The following is a 24,417-nucleotide window of genomic DNA, read 5'->3' on the forward strand; positions in this document are numbered from 1 at the left end:
ACACAGACAACTGTCGAGGTATTAAACATGAGTATCAGCACTGGGAGGCAGGAAGCAAAACACACGGGCATACCCACCACCCAACAGACCTCCTTTGTAACACAACATTTTGATCCATTCCCATTCTTAAACAGCCACATTCCCAACTAATTTGTTAGTCAATTCACTCATTTACAGCTGGAAGTTATCTAGGCCCAGACTGATAAAAATGAGACACCACTTTAAAAAAAATGGACATATGGGGCTTAATTTGTGAAATTAATTTTATTTTTGAAACATGATATCCAATTACAAATAAATAATTCATACAATATAACTCAATTAGGATATACAATGTTCAGGCAGGTCATAGTAACAACCAAGATCACATTGAAAATGAGTTTACATTAAATAACCAATTACAGTAATATACAACTGGTCATTCAATTCATTTCTCAGCCTGGCCCAAGGTGTATGCAAGTTGACGATTGTTCCTCTTACCGGTAAGGAAACAGATGTACACACACTGATAGAAAGCCCGAAGTAGTTAATACACCACATAAAAGAAACGAAAAATGCTGCATTGCATGGCCTAGACGTAGCTTTAGTACAGAATAAAAGCTTGTGAATTCTAGCAGGAAAAAGGTTATTGCAAAGGAGTCGGATGTCCTATAGCAATCTCTGCATAAATTTGCAAGCTTTACAGGATGTTTTTACGTATGGTTTCAATCCCACAACTTTTTCCACATCCTGTCTATAGAACCAGAAGCATGAGGACAGGCATCATGTTCTCAGCTTCAGTTGCACATTGTTCTTTGCTTTCATTTCAGCAAAATATTTCACTGCTAAGCTACAAGAAGGACCACACCTCAGTGGGAAGCTGTGTGTAATCTGCAGTAATAGCAGCATCAGTTAACTTGCAAGGTCTTTTTCTGATACGTAATTTTTTTATTTTCCAACCTACCCCACAAATACTATTCTCTGCAAGAACATTTATGACACCTAGATTAAATTTAGTCTAAAGGCCTGAAACATTTTTTAATAATTGTAGGAATTCAAAGGAGATCCTTGGAATTCACAGCATCCTTGGAATTTCTTGGTTGGTCGTTATAATGAAATGTGTTTTTATACTACATAAATTTTCACAACAGGAAAAGTAGTTACAATTCCCAGTTCAGAATCCTGCAAGTCTTATATTTACAAAAGCTTTAGTAGAAATCCCCCCTCCCCCTCAGATGAGGTATATAACCCTTGTTCTTATTTTGAGCTCAAAAAGATTGTTCAGAAGTTTACAGCTCTTCTCACTACAAAATCCCCCGTGTGATGGAGACTGCTACTTCTAACCACGCACTTCTCAGAACTTACTCTACAGCTGTCTACATGTGCAAGGGGACACGTGCAACACGTTCCATCAGGTGGCTTTGACGTTGTTCTTGTTACACTGGGCATGGGAAGACAAAAACAATGAGAAAAAGGAAAGATAACCAGGCAAATTGCTGGCTGGTGAGTAGCGGGTCTATGCTGGTACCACCAGGATTTCAAATTCCCCTGAAGCTGCCTTTGTGCTCAGCAATGTAAGAGCACAGGGTAAGAATGTGGTGCCTGCTGGGGATTTTGGCTGCTCCGGTAGGCTACAGGACTAAGACTGCAGGAGCAAGGAAGCCCAGCACCTGAAAATCAGCCGTGACTTACAGTCCAGTCCCACCATAGCCCTGGCCAGATAACACTGAGAAGCACGGACACCCACGGGACAGATGGCCTCAATGGGACCTGGAGGAATGCAGAACACACAAGTATTAAATTCCCTGTTTTGTTCTAACTTGAAAGGAAAACACACACATCACAAAGATATTAAGCCCACACAAGTATTTTAAAAAGACTTTCTAATCTTCTACGCTGAAGCTACAATGAACGAACCGCTTTATTTTCACATTCTGTAGAAGAAATAAAGGTCCACAACAAATCTGATGTCTAAGGAACTACATCTATTGACATCAATTTTAAATATAAAATGGACTGAAAGATCAAATGCACTGTTAGACTGCAACCCAATCTTGAGATTGGATTAGAAAAAACAAAAACAAGCAAACAAACAAAAAACTATTTCCAAACCATTTGAGTTTCATTTACAATTTACTCAAAAGTGCATTTAGACCCTTAGCAGAATGAAATACTAATTTCAAATTCCTTCTGTATTTGCCAAAGGCAGATTTGTTTTTTCTTAAATCTGCTGCACAATGCACCAAGTGACATACACAGTACTTCAGCAATTTATTAGTTTTCACTAAAACAAAAACCATTTGATCAACATACATCCTGCGCTGAGTGCAAACAATTCAAGAAGCTGTTGATGGAGCACAGTTATATATTAGAACCTAATACACGACATGACATTTTCCTACAGACTTGGCAATTTCCACATTCTGATACTTCGTTTTCCAACATTTCCAGCTGAAGGCATTAATGCTCTAAATACAAACAAAAATAAATTATAACTGTATTTCCATTTGACCTGTTATACCAGAATTTACCAAATGTAACAATTTTTCATAGACAGCAGCAGAGGAAATCCATGAATAGTAGGAGTGATGAAAACGTAACATAAAATACAGCACAAACCTCATCATTTTACCAGAACTGGAGTAACTACTTAGTAACATTTAACTGCTATGAAACTGTTTTCTATAATCAATGGAATAATCAATGGAAAGTGTTACTTTAAATAATGTATTTCAGAATGCTTTTTGGTAAGAATTTGCATATCAAACATTTTCCACAATTGCTGCAGCAAAGCTTCACAAGTGCTAGCAGCAGGAATTCCCTCTGCCAGACAAAGCTTGTGCTGTTCAGAATTGCTGTATGCTACCATATAGCAGTAGTAAGCATCAAGACCTTTAAGTAAAGATGATAAACATGAGAATTAACTTACTATTATTAAACTTTTAACATTTGCCCCATTACAAAGTTGACAGATGTATGCTTTATCACATTCTCGTGTAACCTTGACTAAAATATTCTTTCTAGAAGTATTTTGAAAATAAAATTCACATCTGAAACAAATCTAAAATGTTCTCACTTAAGACAGAAAGATCCCCTATAACTCTTCAAACAATATTCACGTATCTGTAGTAAAACAGAATTGTGACCTTCCCAGAGTAAGAAATTGGGTGTAATGATAAAACAAGTAACAAACATGATTCTGGCTGACAAATACTTCAAATGCTTGTTTTTAAAAGGAAAACAAAAACGCTAAATAAAAACACAAAATTAGAAGGGAGATTTTTAATGGCACAAAGGGCAGCTAGGCACTGTGTGGGCTGAGGACGTAACTGTCATTATGACTTTAAAAATCCCCCCCAGTAAGATTGGGTTGCAGCTAGCACAGAAGAGGGTTCTTATCAGAGTTTCACAAACAACAGAAGAGCAAACCCAGTGTGTTGCCCAAATCTAACAAGACAACAAAACAGAGCAGAATTTGTTACAGTCCCTCTGCTAAAAAGTCAAAGTTACAAAGCGCTAAATGAAATTACCTCTGAATTCTTACTAGCTCTATGCAATTCAGCTACTGTATAGAATGGTCATGCACTATTTCAAAAAGTTTCTGTATTTGAGAAATTCTTAGGTGTAATTTCTGCTGTGTTAATATCATCTTTTGTATTAATAAAGATATAACTAACACCTGCAAGAGTACCCGCCTTTATACAGAGCTGTGCCATGACCATCTTTTCATTTACAGGTAAAAATAAAAGTAACCATTAGGCACGTATTAAAGGTGTATTACACAAGCTATAGTGTCAAACATTTTCTCCCTCAGATTTACACGGAAAAATAGCACAGCAGCAAAGAACCTGGTCCCCTGTTGAACAGTGATCTCATTATAAGCATTTTTAATTTACATAATGTCACAACATGAATACCTCCTTATCTTTAAATAATTAGGTAAAAAAAGGCCCCCAGTATTACCATTTCTTATATAGCCAAGTTCTCTCTATATACATCCAAATGTTAAAGATACAAATAAAACATTATACAGGATTTATAAATGTTTAAAAACTTGAGGCTTCAGAATCATGGTTTTCCAAAAAGAGTCAGGAAAATCCACAGACTGACAAGGTAGCAGAGAAAACTGGGAAAAAAAGGAGACAGACACAAGTTTGCTGCCGTAACATTTTACTAAACTTGCCAGTCATCAGGGTGATGTTATCAGAAATAACAGTTTATGCTGCAAATGAGGAATGGTGGTTTTGTGTGTTGATCTCAAGTGCTGAGACAGGCAATTCAAGTATTTCCTATTTGATCCAAGCTCACCGTAGCAATGTGGTGCAGAAAAAAGAATTATTTTACATTTTTTCCATACATTCGATCAATGTCCTGTTGATAGTATGCCGTAAGCTCTTTGCGTTTTAGTTTGAACGCGTCTGTCACTAGGCCAGTCTCAGGTGTCCAAGGATCAGGGCTCAAACGGATTTTTACTGGTATTTCAAACTTCTCCAGATTGGCTGCAAAAACGAAAGACAAAAATCACACAACCATTTTTAATGCAAAATGTAAACATAACTGTTTTTCTACAATTAACCAAAAAACAGAGGAACCATATTCTCACACACAAAAGCGTGTGATATCACTGAAGAAATGCTTCACAAATTCCCCATGGTCGAGCTGTATAAACCCCAGTGTGGTCACAAGTAGAGTTACAGGATCTACCACTGATTATTCTCCAGTTCCCCAGAAATATTGAAATAAACCCCCGACTTTTGAGTATCTGTGCTGCTCCCTAACTTCAGAAAAGCCTCAGTGCTTACTTTAAAGCCTATGATACTAAAGGGAAAGGCAAAAATATAAATCGACACAATGTATGTAGAAATGCCTCAGGATTAAATCAAATATTCCATTTCATTGATTGTTACAATCTATTTGCAACAATACAATGCCCTTTAAAATACTTAGTGTTGCACAACAAAGAAAAAGAAGGGGATGTTGTACATGAGCTCCACCATAGCAGCTTCTTAGAAAGATTTTGCCCAGATGTTCTGTGCCTTGAACGAAAATCTATTAGAGACATGGGCCAAGAAAAAAAAGTCTGTTGTAGTACTGAGACTGCATTCTTTGTAAGATTATGTTCCAGTAACAGAACTCTGCAAATATACTACTCAGAGGTTTAAAATATTCACAAGCAATATGGAGGAGAGGTGAAGATTAACAGGACAAAGACTGTTGGAAGTATAAAATTATCCAGGATAGAAAAGATAAAAGCAAATTGCAAAGAGCTGCAGAAGGACATCATGATACAGAGTGATTGCAAAACAAAACAGCAGAAAACACTCATTGCAGAAAGATATAAAAGAGAATGCAGACGAAAAATTTAAACTCCACACTGACCATTTTAAGAACCATTCTGTCATTGTAACTGACAGCTATTTGTAAAAAGCTCAGTTCTTGGTAATAGTCAAGTGCAAAAAAAACAAGGCAGAATTATTACGTAAGAAGAAAAAGTATCACAGTGCCACTGAATAATTCTGCACCAGAATAGCTAAATAGACTACAGCCAATTAGCATGAAAAAGATACAGCTGAGGGGAAGTATAATAGACAGAGAAAAGCCCTGACTGCATTTGTGACTGTTCACTGGCTCTTCCAACCCAAGAGCTCAGCAGAATCAAATTAAACTAGCAGATGGCTGGGCTAAAATACACAAAAGGCATTTCTTCACCTTTAACATAGCTGAGCTGTGCAACTCTGCCACGAGATAGCACAGATACTGATGTAACTTTAAAATAGGGCTGAAGAGTTAATGAAGAGAAGTCTACTGAAAGTCATTAGCTACAAAGACACTGCTTTCTGTTTAGGAAATCCCTCAGACAGAAATCGCTAGAGGCTAGGAGAGCCCACTTCACTGCGGGCTTTTTTCCCCAGTCACCTACACAGAGGTATGTAGCATGTGAGACTGCCCGATACCCCCCACAGACGTATCAAGAAGATACTACAGGAAATTCTGAACAGCATCAGACACACAAACAAAGGGAACTGAGCTATGCTTGATGTATTTGTCTTGTACTTATATTCTTTGCTCAGGTATTGGCCACAGTAAAAGAGAGAAGTTACAAGACTACACGATACAAGACGACACGAACCGAAAGAACTGACCCGGTTCTGTGACCTACCCACATTTGTTCTTTTTGTTGTCGCTGTTGTTGGGTTTTGTATGAGAATTTCATTTCATGTATGTTCTCATGCAACATAGTACATGCAACACATGCACAAGGACATATTTTTAGGGCATATGCTTATCCATTTCACAGACATCACTGTCCACAAGGCTAGTATTTACCACCCAGCTACTCACCTGCCATAGCAGCCTCAGCTAGCACCTTCAGTACCTCCTTCTCCATCTCAGGACTGTTACAGATCTCTTCCCAGGTTCCTTTAAATCCTTTCTTTCGAGCTAGTTCTACAAGCTCCTTTTGATTTGGCACAACAAATCCAATGACATAAGAATGGAAACTGAGAAGTACATGTATTTTAGTATGAATTTTGTAACGTTAACAACTCTTTAAACACAACATTTCAAGTTGGGGGGGTGCAGTTCATCCAGTTATTGCTCTTAACAGCTGATTTTTGTTCACCTGATAAACTTTCTGTAGTAGTACACAAATTACCTTTGCCTGCTCCAAAATAAGTAGAAAGAGAAGCTACTTACCTTACAGCAACTGGATTGCTTCAAGGTGTGCTGTCCATATGCATATTCCACTGTGCCTCATGCTCAAGGCTTTGAGGAAGCAGTACCCACACGATGTCAATGTGCCCTGCCTCTCCTCATGTTTTGCATCCCGGTATGAAGACTGGAGTGCGGCTTCCCTACCTCAGTTTCCTCTCAACTGCAGAATCCAGTTACTGTAGAGGAGTAGAGGACTGCAGTGAAGAGGGGTTGGAGAGCAGGTTGTGGAATAAGCATATGCACAACACATCTCAAAGAACGCCTGCGTCTGTAAGGGAAGTGACTTCTCTTTCTCTTTCAAGTGGTTGTCCATACGCTCACTCTACTGCTGGCAATCTTTGTCTACTTCTGATATACCTGGAATGTATGAAGCTGTGACCTTAAAGTATTTGGAATACACTGAAGCACAACCTGCCCTGAAATGAGTAACCAAGGTTTTTGAGATGGAGTAAAGTAGAAGATCTAACTCATTCACCTGCTTTGAAGCAAGATCAGCTCCATCTAAAAGATACTAACCCATTCTTGAACATTACATCACTGCTCTCACCACTGGAAAGCTGTTTCTCATGGCTATCCTGACTTTTCCTTTCTGCAGTTTACATCAGTTGTACTGTCATACAGCCAACACTCAGATGTTCCTCTCCTTTCCACAGAAGCTAGTTATTCTTTCACATACTGTTACTATTTTTTCCCTCTTCTCAGCTTTCTAGTCTTCCTGCCTTTCTTAACTTTCTTCAGGATTTTAAGTAATGCCCCTTCCTTGTAAGTCATGCCTCACAGAGCTGTGACCAGATGTTTCCGTTTCCTCCTGGACTCTTTTCAAGAGGTCCGCCTTTTCTGAAGTGTTGTGTATGGAACCGAAACCCTTTAATGTTTATTAGAGCAAAAAGATCATTGTGCATCCGATTATGCCATATTATCCTATTTACCTGCGTAAAACAACACAGCACTTGCAGACTCATATCAGTTCCTACTCAACTGCTACCATCTGGTGGTTCTTTATCCTGTACATTTACGTGTATAATTTACATACGCTCTCCCTTAAACTGACTTTTTTTAAGCAGTATCTCCATCTAGTCAAGCTCACTCTGAGTTCTAATTCTGTCCTCCACTTTACCTCAGTCCTGTCCTACCTTACCCATCTACAGACTTAAAAAATCCTTTCAACTCTCTCTTCCACTACGCAGATAGTTCATGCAAAAAATACTGAACCATAACCCTGGTATGGAGATTACTTTAGTTTATCTTTTAAGGACTGTAAGATAATTTTAAAATACTAATTCTAAAGCCCCTTTTGGTCAACGTAAGCTGATTTTTTTTTTCTTTTGTCACTGATATGAATTACATTTGACAGCAGTTGTGAAGACTGCATTGAAGTCCATCACAAACATAGGCTTCTCAGGCATCATCTGCTGACAAGCTTTGTCTGTTGGCTGACTCCAAACCCATCTTAGTTTTCTAAGAATATATTTACAGAAAGACTTCACATGAGCCTCAGAATCACTTACTACTTGCATCTCACCTTCTGTCTTTGCCTCTCCCCCATATGCTGCACCAAACCCTTTGTGACTTCACTTGGCATCTACTCTGTAACATGTATATATTGTACATCCAAACGCATCCAGATCCTCCTCCCTTCTTGTATTTGCATACTTCTGCCTGGGACGTCTTTCCATCACTAACTCTGCAGCCATGTATTTACCTCCGGCACGGCTGTTCCCAACTAACCTATATGCAGAACACAAAGGACTCCGACACTTTCATCCCTGGCTCCTATGCTCTTTTGACATGCTTAAGGCCATGTTCAGCAATACTTCAGCATCTCCAGGGAAAAACAGCAAATGGAAGTAATCACTTGGCTGGGTAAGCCTCAAGCTTCCAATTCATCTGAAAATTCCTATGGACAAATGAGTTCATTCAACTACACTTTTTTTTCTGGAAAAAGCCACTTGGAGCTCACAGCCTCTCTGTAGCTCTTCACTTTATTTTCTTCATTTTATAAAACAGATTTTGCCAAAGTCTCTCCTACGCTAGACATCCTTCCAACCTTTCTGTACTTGAGATCCTATTTGAATACAGCCCTCAGACTTAACAAAAAAGACATCTGCAGTGGCACTACATGTCCATACCACCAATTCTGTAAAGTCTGGTCCTTGTATCCTTGAGCTTCCTGCTGAGAACTCATTTTTTCACCATGTTTGCCTGTTCCTTAGGTGACTGAACTACTCTGTTTCTGGACGTGATGCTTGAGATCCATTGATCAAGCTATCTGTCCTAATTTCTAATGGAAGCTTGATCAGCTCTCCTGTCCCAATTCACTTCTTTACAGTCAGCATACCAAACACAGAGGAAACTGGTGAGATTTAAAAAAAATTTTTTTTTTGCAGCAACATGTAACCAGATTTGGCCACAAATTCCTTATCTTGGTAATTCACAAATAACTTTGCAACTAGTAGAGGTAGCTAGCTTATTTTATTTTTTCAAACTCCAGTCAGGTGTATATTCCAAATATATGGAGTTGACTGTACAAACACTGTAATATTTTAAAAAATAAAATCTCAAAGCTTTCATACATGTCAAAGGCAAGCATAAAACCATTAAAGAACAAGTATATCTAGAAAGCTGATCTGTTAAAGCTGAACTCTCTTGTTTACTCAATCTACACTCCTGTACAGCTCTTCAAGAGCCAAATTCTTTCTCCAAATTATGCTGAACAAAAGCATACAAAAAATAACAGTACACTTTTGCGACAATGATCTTATGACAATAAAAAGTGCATCAATTAAGAAGCTATTATTAGGAAAAGCAAATACATGTTTTGCTAGACTGACCAGTAAAATGGATGGCTCTTCTACTTAAGAAATGCTACAGACTGACCACAGAAGTCTGTTTCAGAAATTCCCATCTCAGTAATTTTAAAACTTCATTGCTATCACTTTGCAAAGTGATCAGTCAACGCACATCAAGTATTTGAATTATGGTACACAAAGGTATCGATTGTAGAAGAATTACTGAAATTTACAGGTCCTTTTTAAGTATTCTAGTACACTGTAGATGCTACGTTGACCTGGCAAAATTAACAAAAAATTTGACAGTACAGTTCTAGAATGAATTCCACTCATAGCATGGCAGCAATCACCATCTGTAGGAGCTTCTTTCTCCATTGATTACAGGGAGTGTTCAGAACACGCATGTAACCTCAGGCAGTCAAAGTAAGCAAATATGAGACTTGCTCGTTAGGTGAAAACCATAATAAAAGCCTAATACCATGAAAGCTTCTCAGCAGCAGTATGTCCAATATGTCTTAGTCTATTTTTATAAAACTGTCAAAACTAAAGTTATGTGATGAATACTGTTAGTTAAGAAAAACACAAAGAACCAGGTGAACAAACCAAAAGTTAATTTACTATTACTATTGAGCAATTCCCTGGTGTGTTTGTTCTGGCTTTCTTCAAAGTTAAGTGGGACTTGTTTTGAATATATATTATACTGAATAGAACATTTCTGATCACTCAGATGCTCCAAAATGACCTTCCAAACTTCAAAATGACAAAAGGAAACCAAAAGCATCTGAAGGATATTTGTACATTTAAGTCTATATTCTGTACAGGTAGGAAATTCTACCAACAGAAACTTCAGACATGTTTGAGCCCTTATATTCCTGACTTGGTAGTACACTTAGAAAGAAAATAGAAAGGATGTTTCATCACTTTTTATCAATTGTGGCTCTGCATAGGAAAACATTCTACAGTGTTTTCTCTCCAGCTTCAAGGCTTCTGCTGGTGTTCTGCATGGATACAAAGCAGCTTCTGGGCTGTTGGGGATTTTGTTTTCATTCCCCTCCTTCCTCTGAAGAACAGCTCACAGCTGAATACAGCAAAGAGCAAGGTCTACTAGGGCTTCTATAGGTAGTATCTCTAAAGTGCTTGAGTGATGTCTGTTATGAATGCAGTTAGCCTTCAAAGCTCAGCTGCTTTTCAGGTTGGGAAAAAGGGAGTGAAAGACTCATTCTTGGCATTTCCAAGAAACAGTGGAAAAAATTGGGAAAAGAAAAATAAAAACATACAGTTCAGATGTTTAGTTTTGATAAAGAAAGCTATTCCATTGTATTTTAAATAAAATCCTTTTCCAACAAGTTAAAAAAATTCATGCTTTGAAGAAAAAACATTTTGCATATGACTTCAGTAGAGTAGACAAATAATATAGCAACATCAAAACATGAGCTGCCTCTTACCTGCTTGCATATGCACAAATATTATCTACCAGTGGAAGATTCTTTAGAGCTGCTTCTACTTTGCCAAGAGAGACATATTCTCCTGCCTGAAGTTTTACAAGGTCTTTTTTACGATCTATTGAGGAAAAAAAGAAATGCTAATTATGCAACACAAAGGTTTAGGCATTGAATTTATACTTTTCTGAAATGTATAAATGTCAAGAGGAAAGCTGACTCATGTTTGGTGAATGTACCAGAAACAGTTAATATCAGACTTCCAGACTTCAATCTCATCAACCTGTCCTTTGCTTAAACATGAGCCACACTTCAATTCTATGCATTTCCTGCCTTTAAACAGCATCTCCTATACTGTAGCACTAGCAAGTGAATGGAAGACAACTAGGGTTACATAAAAAACAGTGTTTGGCTAGAAGCACACATTTTGTGCTGTCTGGTCCAGATGCCTGAGGCAGCAGATGCAGCATTTGGTGACATTTTGCTATTTATTCCTAGGCTAAATCCATATTTAAAGTGCAACTGTCCATCTGTTATTTGAAACACAATTGAAACTGAAAATTCAGCCCAAATTACTTGAGCTTATTGTATGTAGACACAAAGTCAAGGTGACTATAGCACCGTACCCACTCAGCTGTGATGGCAGCCAGGAATACCTCTCCTTTGCTATATGCCTGTACAAGTGTTCAAACAGGCAAGGTCGTTTTTTGGCTTTTACCTGTTTGACCAGGGAAAGGCAGCTGCAATGGGACCTAAGATTTTACTCATTTAATAAAACAAGTAAGCTTAGTTTTCAGAATTAAAGAGCATGCTGAATCATCCACTGACTTCAAGAGAGACACTTGGCAGTCTATAAGGCACCTATTTTTGTGCCTACAGATGTCAAAGCATTAGGAGACTATCACAGTCTTATGAGTAACATCTTTACCTTAGAATATTCTTCCCTTAGTTGCTTTACGATAAAGGAATACTCTTATTATAAAGAATGGTAGGATTAAAAAAAAATAATTCCTGAGAACACATTACAAAAGAGCCCTTTCACTCTACCAAACTTCACACTTACAAAGTTATAAAATCTAAGACAACTTATCTAGCTCAAGTTAGCCTACATTTAACTACTTACTACTCACTAGCAGACTGGAGTCAATGTTCAGACTGTTTTGAAAGGAAACAAATGTTTTAAAAAATAGCTTTAAAAGCACATGATGATGTTTATATGTTAAGATATCAGAATTTTCTTAGGATAAATCATAGGATTTTGGACTGCATGCCAAGATATGTAGATTTTTTTTTTTGTTAACTGCAGTATTTAGCAGCCCTGAAAATAATCTGTTTATATGTGTTTACCTGAATCTATGAACTCACCTATTATTTTTAGACATCCATCTTGATGAAACTCTCCAATGTCTCCAGTATGAAGCCACCTCTGCCCATTCTCATCAATAGTGAAATCTTTTTTGGTTCGTCCTTCATTTTTATAGTAGCCCACAGTCACATTTTGACCCCCGATAAGAATCTCACCTCTAGGATATGGTTTATCAGTGTTGTAATATCCACCTGAAAATAGTTTTTCTTAAGTTAACAGGAATTAAAAATACATTCCAAAGCAAGAATTCCTATCACTGTTACTATTTAAATACAAAAAAAAATAATAGGTCCTTAGCCATCACTTCAAAAAACACTTAGTCACCGCTTGAAAACACTGCCTGAATAATAAAGTAAGAGAAGAGATGGTTCCATTTCTTTTCAGCATATAAGCAGCTATTTAAGATATGTGCTTACAAACAATGAAATTCACACGCATGTGGAGTGCAGATGCCACATCTATGCTTTTTTTTTTTTGGTCAGGACTAACATGCTTTATTAGCTTCACACAGGCTCAAATGAAAAAAAAATATATAATTTTCATCTTGTATTTTAGGAAGAAAAACTACCAAAATCTAAGGTCTCATATTAGCCCCAGAACTCCCTCAAGTATTATGTAGTTCTACTCTGCAATACATAAAAGCCTACCTTAGAGGAAATAGTCTAAACACACTTCAAATTTCGTTAAATGTATTTTATACAGCATCCATTAAGCTACCTTTCCATATGCCACTATCTTACTTATTTTATTAATAATATTATGAAGTGTATTTTAAAATTTCTTAATGACAACAGAAGGTATTGTGCATAGATTTCAGTTAAAGTCTACTGAAACCAACTCCAAGATGCAACATACAAGACTTACACCCTCTCCTGCAAGAATACTACTCCAAACTTGAAAAAGGTGCAATGCTGTATACACTTAAACAATATGCATTTAAAGTGACTGAAATAAACAAAAAAGTATTGGCAAAAAAAGCCATAACATAACTTAATCAAAACACTATTGATGTGTTGATAGCTTCTATCTAGATATGTTTACATTTAAAAATCAGAGGAATTTATTTTACTTTTTCCGCCTCCAAGATTAAATGTATACAGGTTCAAACGTATATAGGTAAAAGTAAGATTTAAAAAAATAAAAAGGCAAGAAACAGTCTAATTAGTACTACTAAGCAAAACCCTACAGAAAACTACCATGTCTTGCAAATGCACTATAATTTAATCATATAAATTCTTACCTTCTTCCCAGTTCATTAATTTGATTTCACAGCAGACCAAAGGTGCTCCCACTCTTCCTGTAGTGTAATCCCAAACTGAAATTTAAAAAAGCATTTCTCAGAAAAAAAATACCAAAACTGACAAGAAAAATCTTTGATGTCATGCACTTCATTTAGCGAAAATTAACTATTTATTTCTGAATGTTAACGTACACAACAGAACTTCCAAAAATACCAATGGATATATCAAGGTAATACAGATAAATTCCTCATCCTGCAATAGAGTAGATGGCTGTATTTACAGATAGCTCCAGCCACATCAACACAACTCTGACTCTGTGTCCACATGGATCACACTGTAGAAGTAGCACAACTTTTAATAGTGCTTGATTGACTTTGAAATGATAAGCAACAGTATTTCATAACAATTCAGAGATTCAGCATTTTGATTCACTTTCCTGGTTTCAACCCCCAATGCTTCTGCATCCAGGCACTTTCCCAAGTTACTAGAGTGATTTTTTTCCTCCTCCAAACTTCTAAAGAAGCCGTTACCAAAGACCTCTTGGAATAAAAGCCACATCCCAGTAGTCTGTGGATCGCTAAGGAACAGTGTATGTTCTACAATCTAGCATAATAGCAACGAACATTAGATACTTTCCATATGACTCCTAGCTATATCGCACCACTGACAAAAACCAGCAGCTCTAACTGTTTTTGCCACCACTGAATACAAGTGGAATTTTAGGATTAAAAAGCAGCTGTAACCATGAAGTTCTATGCTATATAAAGCTAAAATTTGGCACAGGTTTTTGTATTCATCCTTTTTTTCCCTAACATTTCAATACGCTCACCAAAATTAATACTTTATTCAGTTCAGCCATTAAGCACAATACTGCCAAGATCTCATTCACGCTCTTACAAGTTTCTCTATTACAAATGAGAACACTGATTTTATATGTGCCCCATGAGCTTTAGCACAGAGTCAAACCTAGCACTCCTACTGTTCCGTAAATTTTTAGATTAACAGCATTTCCTAATTATGTTTTAAGGCAAAAATCAAATGAAGGGACTGGCAAAGATTATCCCCACAGAGCACTCAGCAAGGATGCACCTACACCAACCTTCAGTGATGGTTCCAGCTCCAGCTGATTCAGTTAGTCCATACCCCTGTCCTACAGGGCAACAGAAACAAATGTTCATAAATCGCTGGGTTGCTGCAGAGAGTGGAGCTCCTCCACAAAGCAGGACGCGAATTTTTCCACCTAGCAGCATTCGTACTTTCCGGAAAATAAGGCTAAAATACAAAGATGAGAATATGAAGAATTTGTTGCTTAAAAACAAAAGATCTGATTTTGTATTTAAGTTTCATCCATCTTCATATAAACTTCAGAAAACCTTGCAGGAGCACATTTAAAGATTTTCCATAAAAAACAACATTTCAAAAATTTATTTCTACATTCTGACTTGAAGATGGATTAAATATTTTGAAAGCGCAGTTTCAGTAAGATGGTAAAGTTGTGATTTTCTCTTCAAAAATGTTTTACAGAATTTATGTAATTACCCTTTAGGCTGACTTCTGTGAAAATGTAAAGACTGCAAATATCTGTAGATTTCCTATCTTACCCAAGAACCGTATAAACTCATCACTAAAGCCCTGATGAACATAATGCAACAAATGTAAATCAGCTTCAAGTTACGTAAGTCTTTTAAATTATATCAGTAAATATTTAAAGCCATCTCACAAACTACAGATTTGTTGTTTCAATTTACAATCCATTACAGGCCTGTCCATGTTTTATTCCAAGGATAAACATTAAAACAAAGAAAAGCATAAAAATCAGATACTGGTCATGTAGTAAGATTTTGGTAAGTATTTTCTGATACCATTAAGAAAAAAAGTTAAAATTACCTATCACAAAGAGGGGTAGTGTAACCTTTGGAAATCTGTTCCATTTTGTAATTGTAGGCCAATATAAATAGATTCCGCTGGAAACTTGTCATTTCATTCACTTTATTCATGACATTTTTGTAGATCCGATCCATAATTTCCTGGTTATAAAAAGAAAAACTTCAACTCAAAGCAAGAGAAATCTTAAATTCAATACAATAAAAAGGAAACAAACTAGAAAATCTAATGTAGCTCAGATGACCAACCACTCCCAGTTGCATTCTCTTCCATTACAAAAAAATAGCAAGATGCTCATATAAAGGAGGAAAGCAGAAATCTGAGCAGGAGCACTATTCAACCCCAAGCTGCCTACTGCTAACTATCCTTGTTCAATTAAGTATTACATGGGTATGAGTCCAATTCTCTTCACTACCATCTCATGTTCACGTCAAAAATTCGTGTGAAAGCCAGCACATTGCTTGCTAAACAGGCAAACAACACCTTGTAACATGTTACAAGGTGGAAACATATTTTCTCTTCCCAGGTAAGGTCTAATGAGGTAAAGAGAAGTCTGTGTCAAGGACTGTTTTTATCACGTTGTGGCTGTTTTCAAATCATGTATGTATTATTCCATAAGGTTTATATCTTTTTACATATATATGATTTTAAAACAGCCATCAGGAAGAGAGTACATACCATAAACATGTAAATACACAGCATATATGTATGTACATATCCACACACACTGCTTATTATGATGAACAGATTACTAAAGTGGCGGTCTAATCCCCACTGCTATTTAAACTTCTTCCAAGTTTGACACTCACGTGATATATGTTTATCTTCAATATATAAATAAATACCAAATATATTATTTTAAGCCAGCTTAAAAAAAATATTTTAAATGATCATTGCATTTATTTTACTGATAAAATTTGAATGATGAGTTTTATCTGTAACATGTTATATTATTCTTTAGTTACTTACAGGAACAGCTGCCATTAGTGTTGGTTTAAGTGTAGTAACATCACCTTTGCTTCCTTTTTTTATTTTAGAGGACTAAAATGAAGAACAAGTTTACTAGCAAACATATTCAAGACTTTTGACATAAGAAACAACATAACATAGCACATCTTCCAATCATTTTTATTTGAATTCTATTTTAAACAATTAACACTAACCCAGAGTATCAGTTATAACTCCCAATATCCTGTTTCATGAGTTGTAGAAATGGAAATGTATTGCAATATCAGACAAATAAACACACCGTATATACATATATACACAAACACACACAAATAAGATCTGACACAAGTAATTTTCTACTACATAGGCTTATATCAACAACGTACCTGGTCGGCTAATGTCTGCGGTGAAGAGTAACCAATGCGGCATCCATGAGACAGACACACGAGTTCAGCACTCAGTTCCAGAACATGGGCAAGAGGCAAATAGCCAATATAGATGTCTTTTTCCCTGTAAGTAATTTTTAAGAAATAGGTTTATGCCACACCATTAGTCACTAAGCTAAATTTATACAAAGCTTACTGAAGAACTAGAGAAGTGGAAGAATGCGTTTGAGCTTATGAACGTATTTCAAATATGATGGACTTTGTTTTAAAATCCTTTTATTACATACTATAGATTTATGGCATGAATGAAGTGTGATGTTTTCTCATCCCAAGACAATTAACTGTGTGTTATGGTTGCAAAGGCAGCTCTGTGGACAAGATTAAAAACTGCACCAAACAGAAAGAAACCACAGAATTTAACACTAACCAAAGGAAGTACTGCTTAAGGTAGCTTTCAGCCACTCTACTGCAAGGCGGCCTCACAGGCTTTTGTGTCCCGGTCTTGCCCACATACAGAAGATGAGAGAGACAGCACATGGAGTAATTATGTCATTTAATGCAGTACTGGAAGATGCTCAGACATCAGCGCACAGTATGATGCGTCAAAGACAAAGCAACATAACACTGTTAATATTTTACACAATAATTCATCTAAAATTATATGCAGCTACCCAACTTCTTTATTTTTATTAAGTAATTGTTGGTACATACCCCAGATTTGGGATCCTTTCAGCCATTCCAGTTATACCAGCAATTATGTTGCAATGGGAGATCATAACTCCTTTGGGAATTCCTGTGGATCCACTTGTGTACATGATCACTGCAATATCTGAGGGTACAGGCCTGGCCTGCTGTTTGTTCCCTGTAATTTTTATTAAAAAAAGAGAATATATAACATGTGGAAAGCCTATCAGATTGGGAGATCTTACATGCTAACGTATTATAGCAATTGTTCTAATATAACATGACTATTGACATTACATTTTGCTTTCATTTCTGAAAGGACTGTGGGCAAGCTTAAGTGCCTTCATAAAGAGCAGGGACTTCTTTGTGTGAGCTGAGCAATACTTCCAGTGATTGCCCTAGCCTAGGAGACAACTTGGTTCCTGTTACGTTTCCTGTATTCCTGACGAAGACAGAAAAATGGGCAGATCTTTGACTTCTCCAAAACGCCACTGAGCTCCATATGCTTATGAAGCTATGCTGCAATGGTTCCAAGCTGGCACAAGGCAAATCCCCATTTGCAAAGCTACTTTGTCATGCACTTGCAGCAGAGGAGTAACACGCTGCCTCATCTCAGCGCTCACAGCAAGGCTCTGCTGGGCCAACATGACCTCCAATTTCTATAAATATTCAAGTTCAATAGCTTTAATAGGATTAAAGCATTTTTAAATACTTGCACTGAAAGCAAGAAAATATGAAAACAATTGCGTATACTCAGATGAAAAACTGCATAATGTACAATACATGTGGCAAAACACACACTGAATGAGAACAGTGAAAGCATACTTCCCACTCACTGAACCCTGTCCATCCTGTGCAATGACCGGCAGAGAGGAAACAACATAACAAGAACCTCATTGATTTAATGTAACAAGCAGAACATGCTTGACCAAAAAAAATTTCTTGTAGTATTCCATAATTTATGAGTGGTTAACTCTACAAAGGTAACGTTCCTTTATTGCATGCAATGTTTGAAAGACTGGAGGAAGAAGGATTAGACACCTTGTTACATAGCAAATGCATCAAAAAGCCTCAAGGAGCTAATGAGTTGTAGCCATAATTTATTCTGTTGGTGTTTTCTTAAACAATTTTAAGAGTAAACAAAATTGGTACATCAAAAAGGGAAAACAATCTTTTTAAAAAATTGAGAGGTTATCATGTTGGCAGCACAACTGCCATTCCCCTAAACTTCAACAGCAGGCAGATTAAACACCCATCCCACTCCTAAAACAAAATTCATTGCAACAGCCATGTGCCTTCAATGATTAGAAGACTCTGAAAACACAAAGAACAAGAACAAAAGCAACTATTGAATATAATGAAACCTTAAGATACTAGATTTAGCAGCCCTTCAGAGCTAAGAGTAAAAATTTGTTATGACAAGATAGTTAAAACACCTTCTGAAATTCTTTATTTCTAACTCTAAGACTGTTACATCGTTTGGAAATAAATTTCAAGAAAATTATATAGTAGATTGAGACTATCAGACTTATAATAACCGTGACCAAGTTCTACCCGGTTTAAATAGCTGTTTTACATTTTGTTATTTGTGAATTTACTGGTAGTGTATTACTGATGCCTTTTGCTATAAAATGCAGAAGTATTTCCTCTGTGTGTTCTAAATAACCTGTTTTTAATTCATCTGATCATAAGAATGCATGCTAAATTTCTATCCTGGTCTAAACAGATATGCTAAAAATTATTCTTTGACATACACGATACTTGTGGAGAAGACTGCTTTTATTAAAAGCATTTTATCCACTGCATAATTTTCTGAGACATGCAATTTTCCCAAATTTACTCAACAGGGTCAAAGTAGGACAATAATTTACATGATCCAAAAGGAAAGAAGAGAGAACCTACCAGCATCTGCCTTGGCACCCATAGCTTGCACGGAAGCCATAGTGTGAACAATGACACCCTTGGGAAACTCTGACCATGTTGTTGGTTTGCCGTCCACTGTAATAATATGTCGCAGCAGCGGAACTTGAGAAACAATTTCCTGTGGAAATTCAGACATCAATCATGAAATTTGTGCCAACAAGAAAAAAAGAAATTTATCTATTACACACGTTAAAAAAGACAAAATATCTGAACATTTATTTACAATATCAGAGGATAAACCTATCTAGCTCAAATAGCTGCAAAGCTTGAAACTTTCCACATTTAGATATGTGGGATTAATTGAACTTTCCACCTAGAAGTCCAAATTATTTTCCATCCATTTACTAATCTGGGTCTTATTTCAAGAAAAGCCCACAAATAAGACTATGAAGATCAGAAGAGATAACTGACTTTCCACTCTCACAGAACACTGAGAAGAAAAGGTCCTGGGCAGCTGGCGACACCGAGTTCATGACAATACTTTGGTTACTCCTTGTTTACTATGCTGTTTAAAATAACCAACAGCAAGCAAAAATACATAAAATGATTACTTAAGCAATAGTTAAATATTTCAAACAAAACCCAAGTTTTCAGACAGTTATCAAAGTTCCAGAGAAAGAAGATATAATCATCATCTCTAGCGGATGAAATTCATTCTCTTACAATGCACATTTATTTCAGCTTGCAGTACATATAGTCTAATAACTTGAGAGAAAAACATAAGGCTTGGAAAATTCTCTCTCAACATGCAGCAATATTGCAGAGCTTTTAATTAAACAACAACTCTACGTGAAAGGTCTAGTTCCTCCAAAACACACTATGACCAGACTCATGCAGGTTTGTTTTTCCAGCTCCGTATTCTATCTGGGTCAGTAAGGTCTCAGAAAACAGTGGGTATCCTGCACTCCGAGTTTTGCCAAATAAAGAGACCACCACAAAGTTACCACACATCACTTGTTTCGTAGACCTCTTGGACTGGCAGAGACAACGCAGGGGTAAGTTACATAAATTGTAAGAACTCTAAGTGCTACAGGCCTGTAGATGCCCTGGACAGTTAACCATGGAACAATTAATACACAATAATCAGCAGCTGATACTAACTCGCTCATACTCTTAAAGACCTAAACCTCTGGAGAAAGGAGCAACTGGGTCTGAGAAGTTCTTATGAAACCAGTTAAGGAACTTCACTGATCATTTACAGCACTTTGGAGTTTGAAGCAAGGCATCTAAGTTTCTGCAGCCTCCCAATTGCCCAGAATCACAATTGGTTAAGGCATGAAATTAAAACCCTTAATTACTCTTATCATGTTGTTGGGATTTATTTAACAGAAAATATTCAATTAAACACAAAATACATTTGGGGGGGGGGGAATTTTTTTTGGACTATACTGATGTTCGTTAAGCTTTCTCTGCGCTAGAAAAGAGTTCTAACTCTCCGAGCATTTGTCTTTACATTTAAGAGCCATTCTCTCCTGGGAAAACGTCCAAGTAGTATGATCACTTTTAGCTATTCATATATAGTTCATACATTTTTCTGTTCTTCATATTTCCTTCAAACTGTTGATTTTACAGGCACTAAATCCACCCAAAAACCACAGAATTTCCTTGTAAAGGTGTTGTTCCAGGCAGGATTACAGCTCTTCAGTAGTGCAAATAGCTCATCTTGTTCTCAGAAGTCATTTGGGAGCTTAAATCCCAAAGTTAACTATTTTTTTTCTGTATATGAAGATAGATACAAAATTCGTGTTCTGTAAGAACTGTCTGCACTACAGAAAGGCAATAAATCGTTGTTCCATACAGCTACCAGGCCGTTTAACAATGAGATACACTGGAGAAAGGCACACATAAATAAGCTTTCTGACCTTCAATTTTGTTTGCATCAATTCTTTACTAGTAATGATGGTGGTCACCTCCGTTTCATTGAGCCCGTGTACTATTGCTGCACCTCCTAGAGTAGCGTACAGAGTAACAACTGAAACAAAGAAAAAGAACAGGTGAATCTTTGTTTTACGCTTTCACATTCAGTTTTATAACAAAGGGCTGAGATTAACCTGTACTAAGTTAGGCAGAACAGTAAAACTATTTGTCAACTAATAGGAAGGTGGTGTAGTTTTGTACTTTAAAAATACACATTATGTGTATTTAAATACAGCATAATTTTCAGTTATTCACAGGGGGAACAAAGAGCAAATATTGTATGTGTGACTGTTTGCTACTTTCCAAGCTCTGGTTTGTAGTATAAAACCACATTACCCTACGTAATTCTCTTCTAGATCTGCTCTCTCATCTTCACGGTTTTTACTATTTTAAAAGTACACATCTGTTCTCAATTTAATAAATACACTGTTTTACAGTCCTTTTGTACACAGGTAAGAAACTATTTATTTGACTTTTCAGAATTCGTATACTCTTGTCACTAGCCTCGTACAACAGACTGCTAAGAAGAAATTATTAGACTATTGTTGTACATCTTATCGGCAGATTAGTTCTCTTACTTGGTAATAAATCTGTGACTATCATACTCTCCCATCTATTTAAAGCAACAAAATTAAGGTTTAATCACCACAGTCACAGCATTGAACTGACATCATGAGAATACAGAATAGTAAGGTAAGAAAACATTGAGGAGACTGACTCTCAGAAAAACTACATTTCTGGTATTTAAGGGCAGCTCATTAGTGATAGAGTGTTAAACCACAGTTATTTCAGATTAACGATTTTAAAACCAGATTTCATTTCCTGCCATTTTTATGGGATCTGCGTGAGAAAAGAAAGGCAGAGGCCGGGGGAAAAAAAGGCAGCTCAGAAAGGAAGAGAGGTATTACTCTCAAAAAAAAAAAGTGATTTCCTGTTTTCCAAGCAGAATGCTAAATAGGGGAATAGCACTTTACTACAGCTCACATCTTGAAAAACTTTAAAGATCAGATATCACAACTACTGAGAATTACAACATCAGTGCTGGAAGTCCTATCACATTAAGTATCTGAATTTATTTAACTAAATTTAGCTGAAAACTTCAACATAGCAATAATTATTAGAACAAGACACCCTATTACAAATTAGGGCTGTACTGCAGCAGAAGATCAAACTCCATTGTATCCTGAGGATTTAAAATCAGTATTATTAACTCAGTACAGCAGAGTAAGGAAGAACTCAGCAGCAGACATTTCTTACACAGAGAAGTAAATAGCTGACCTCTACTTATTTTTTCCTCCTTAAAACAGTCTATCATAGTTCAGAACTGTTGCAGGGCAAATGCACATGCACTGTGTTTTCTTTAATTTGGTGGGAGCAAAGTCCAGAAGAGTGCCTCTACTAGTTCCCACGAGCTCTCCCTACTTACTTCGGTGACCCCTGTTATATAAACATCTAGCAGAAATTCAGTTTGGCTTGGGAGCCAACAAGCACAACCGAAACGCCACACTGCTTCGAAAGTAGAATCTCCAAACTAACCATTTATATAATTAATTACTCATCAACAAAATAAATACATCAAAAACAACCTAGGGTTATGTGACAGAGAAAAGAAACAGACATATACCATTTATAAAATGGTGTCTGTCCACGAATGATGTCATGGAGAGGAAGAAATCGAGCAGTGACTGACCTGTGAAATTCTCACTTCTCCATATTAGCACCTAAAATTTTTTCCAGCACATCTGAAAATTGTTTACGCATTAGCCCTCCCTTCCTTTTTGTCTTGAAGATATACCAAATCCCAAAGGGATTATCTTTTGTGCTTATCTTTACATATGCAATATTAAAAGCAAGTCTTAAATTCAAAACAAATTTCAATCTCTGCTACAGATATCACTCTTTTTTAGCGTTTTTCCCTATTTTTCAACTAACAATCCCATTCTACCTCTGGCAAATGCAAGACTTACATAGTTTCAAATGATGCTAAAATAACAAACAAGAACATAGAGTATTTCTCATCATCAAACCACTTTTTCTGTGTGAGTAATACACAACATAAAAATGACTTTTTCCATTTTAATTCTCAAATACAAAAGACACTCTCTCCAGCACCAGGTACAAAGCACGTGAACCTGTTCTGTTAGCAAAAATTCTGTGCATGTACCATCAGATTTAAAACATTTCATGTTCAGAAAGTGTCACAACACTACCAGAGCAGTTGCAGTTAGCAGTCGTGATACCTGAAAACTGAAAAGTGTTAATATAGGCAATTTTGCAATGCCTTGCCACACTACTACTTCAACAAAAACTGAGTTTTATCATTCATTCAGCAAAACGACCGCATGAATGCTGCAGGGTAACATTATCACCTGCCAACACACAGGTCACAACTCCACGTAAGATGACATACAGCTCACATGCTAAATACCACGTCAGACAGCAGACAGTGTGCTGAAGCACGTCTCAACAGGGGAATTTAAAACATTAGCCCAACAAAACCAAAAGCATATGCATACCATTCCACACACGACATCCATCCACTCACTATCTTAATTTTTTTTCCCCAAATTACGAAGTCTTCCTAGTATTCGTAAATGTACTTCACTTCCAATGTTAGAACAACTGATGCAAGCCTTTTTATTTTATTCCCAGGACAGTCACTGAGAATCTAATATGCCAAAAGTGCTAAAATGGAACTGACACGGTGTACTAGAAGCCTAGTTACAAAGCAACACATTTGAGAACAGCCTGTGCAGATAAATCTCTGCTCTGGAAGGAACATTAACAGCAGTCACTCAATGAAGAGAGGATCAAAAATACCGAATTTAGGTAGGAGGGCACCTGGGAAGATCACACAGTCCAACCACCTGCTCAAAAGAGGTCATTAGAGCAGGGTGCTCAGTTTTGAGCATCTCCAGGGATGGAGATTTCACAACGCTGCTGAGCTCCTGTTCTGGTATTTAAGCACCCTCACAGGGAACAAGTTTTTCCTATTATCTAATCAAACATTTCTGTGTTTCAACTCATGTCTGTTGCCTCCTGTCTTATCAGAACACACCTTTGAGCAGAGTCTGGCTTCGCCCCCTGCATGTTCCCATTATGTAGATTTATTTAGTCAGCACTGAGATCTCAACTCACTTGTCTTAA

The 24,417-nt window shown here is 36.8% G+C and overlaps 1 protein-coding gene across 5 annotated transcripts in view; it reads right to left on the bottom strand.

Moving 5' to 3' along the window:
* Positions 1 to 2,084: 2,084 nt before the first annotated feature.
* Positions 2,085 to 24,417, bottom strand: part of ACSL3 (acyl-CoA synthetase long chain family member 3) — a 47,549-nt gene continuing 25,216 nt past the window's right edge. For 4 of the 5 annotated variants that reach the window (XM_083848982.1, XM_083848984.1, XM_083848985.1 and 1 more), the window contains 12 exons: positions 21,216 to 21,325; positions 19,333 to 19,471; positions 17,458 to 17,608; positions 16,747 to 16,870; positions 16,382 to 16,453; positions 15,416 to 15,555; positions 14,628 to 14,800; positions 13,528 to 13,602; positions 12,287 to 12,478; positions 10,928 to 11,042; positions 6,322 to 6,479; positions 2,085 to 4,478 (listed from right to left, as the gene is read on the bottom strand). In XM_083848982.1, coding sequence (XP_083705108.1) covers positions 4,315 to 4,478; positions 6,322 to 6,479; positions 10,928 to 11,042; positions 12,287 to 12,478; positions 13,528 to 13,602; positions 14,628 to 14,800; positions 15,416 to 15,555; positions 16,382 to 16,453; positions 16,747 to 16,870; positions 17,458 to 17,608; positions 19,333 to 19,471; positions 21,216 to 21,325 — 1,613 coding nt within the window. In that variant the 3' untranslated portion in view covers positions 2,085 to 4,314. Of the gene's footprint in view, positions 4,479 to 6,321; positions 6,480 to 6,675; positions 6,870 to 10,927; positions 11,043 to 12,286; positions 12,479 to 13,527; positions 13,603 to 14,627; positions 14,801 to 15,415; positions 15,556 to 16,381; positions 16,454 to 16,746; positions 16,871 to 17,457; positions 17,609 to 19,332; positions 19,472 to 21,215; positions 21,326 to 24,417 lie in introns of those variants that run through there. The other variant, XR_014588258.1, reaches the window with a different exon arrangement.

The sequence above is a fragment of the Anser anser genome (assembly GCF_964211835.1).
Source record: "Anser anser genome assembly, chromosome: 9".
NCBI lineage: Eukaryota > Metazoa > Chordata > Aves > Anseriformes > Anatidae > Anser > Anser anser.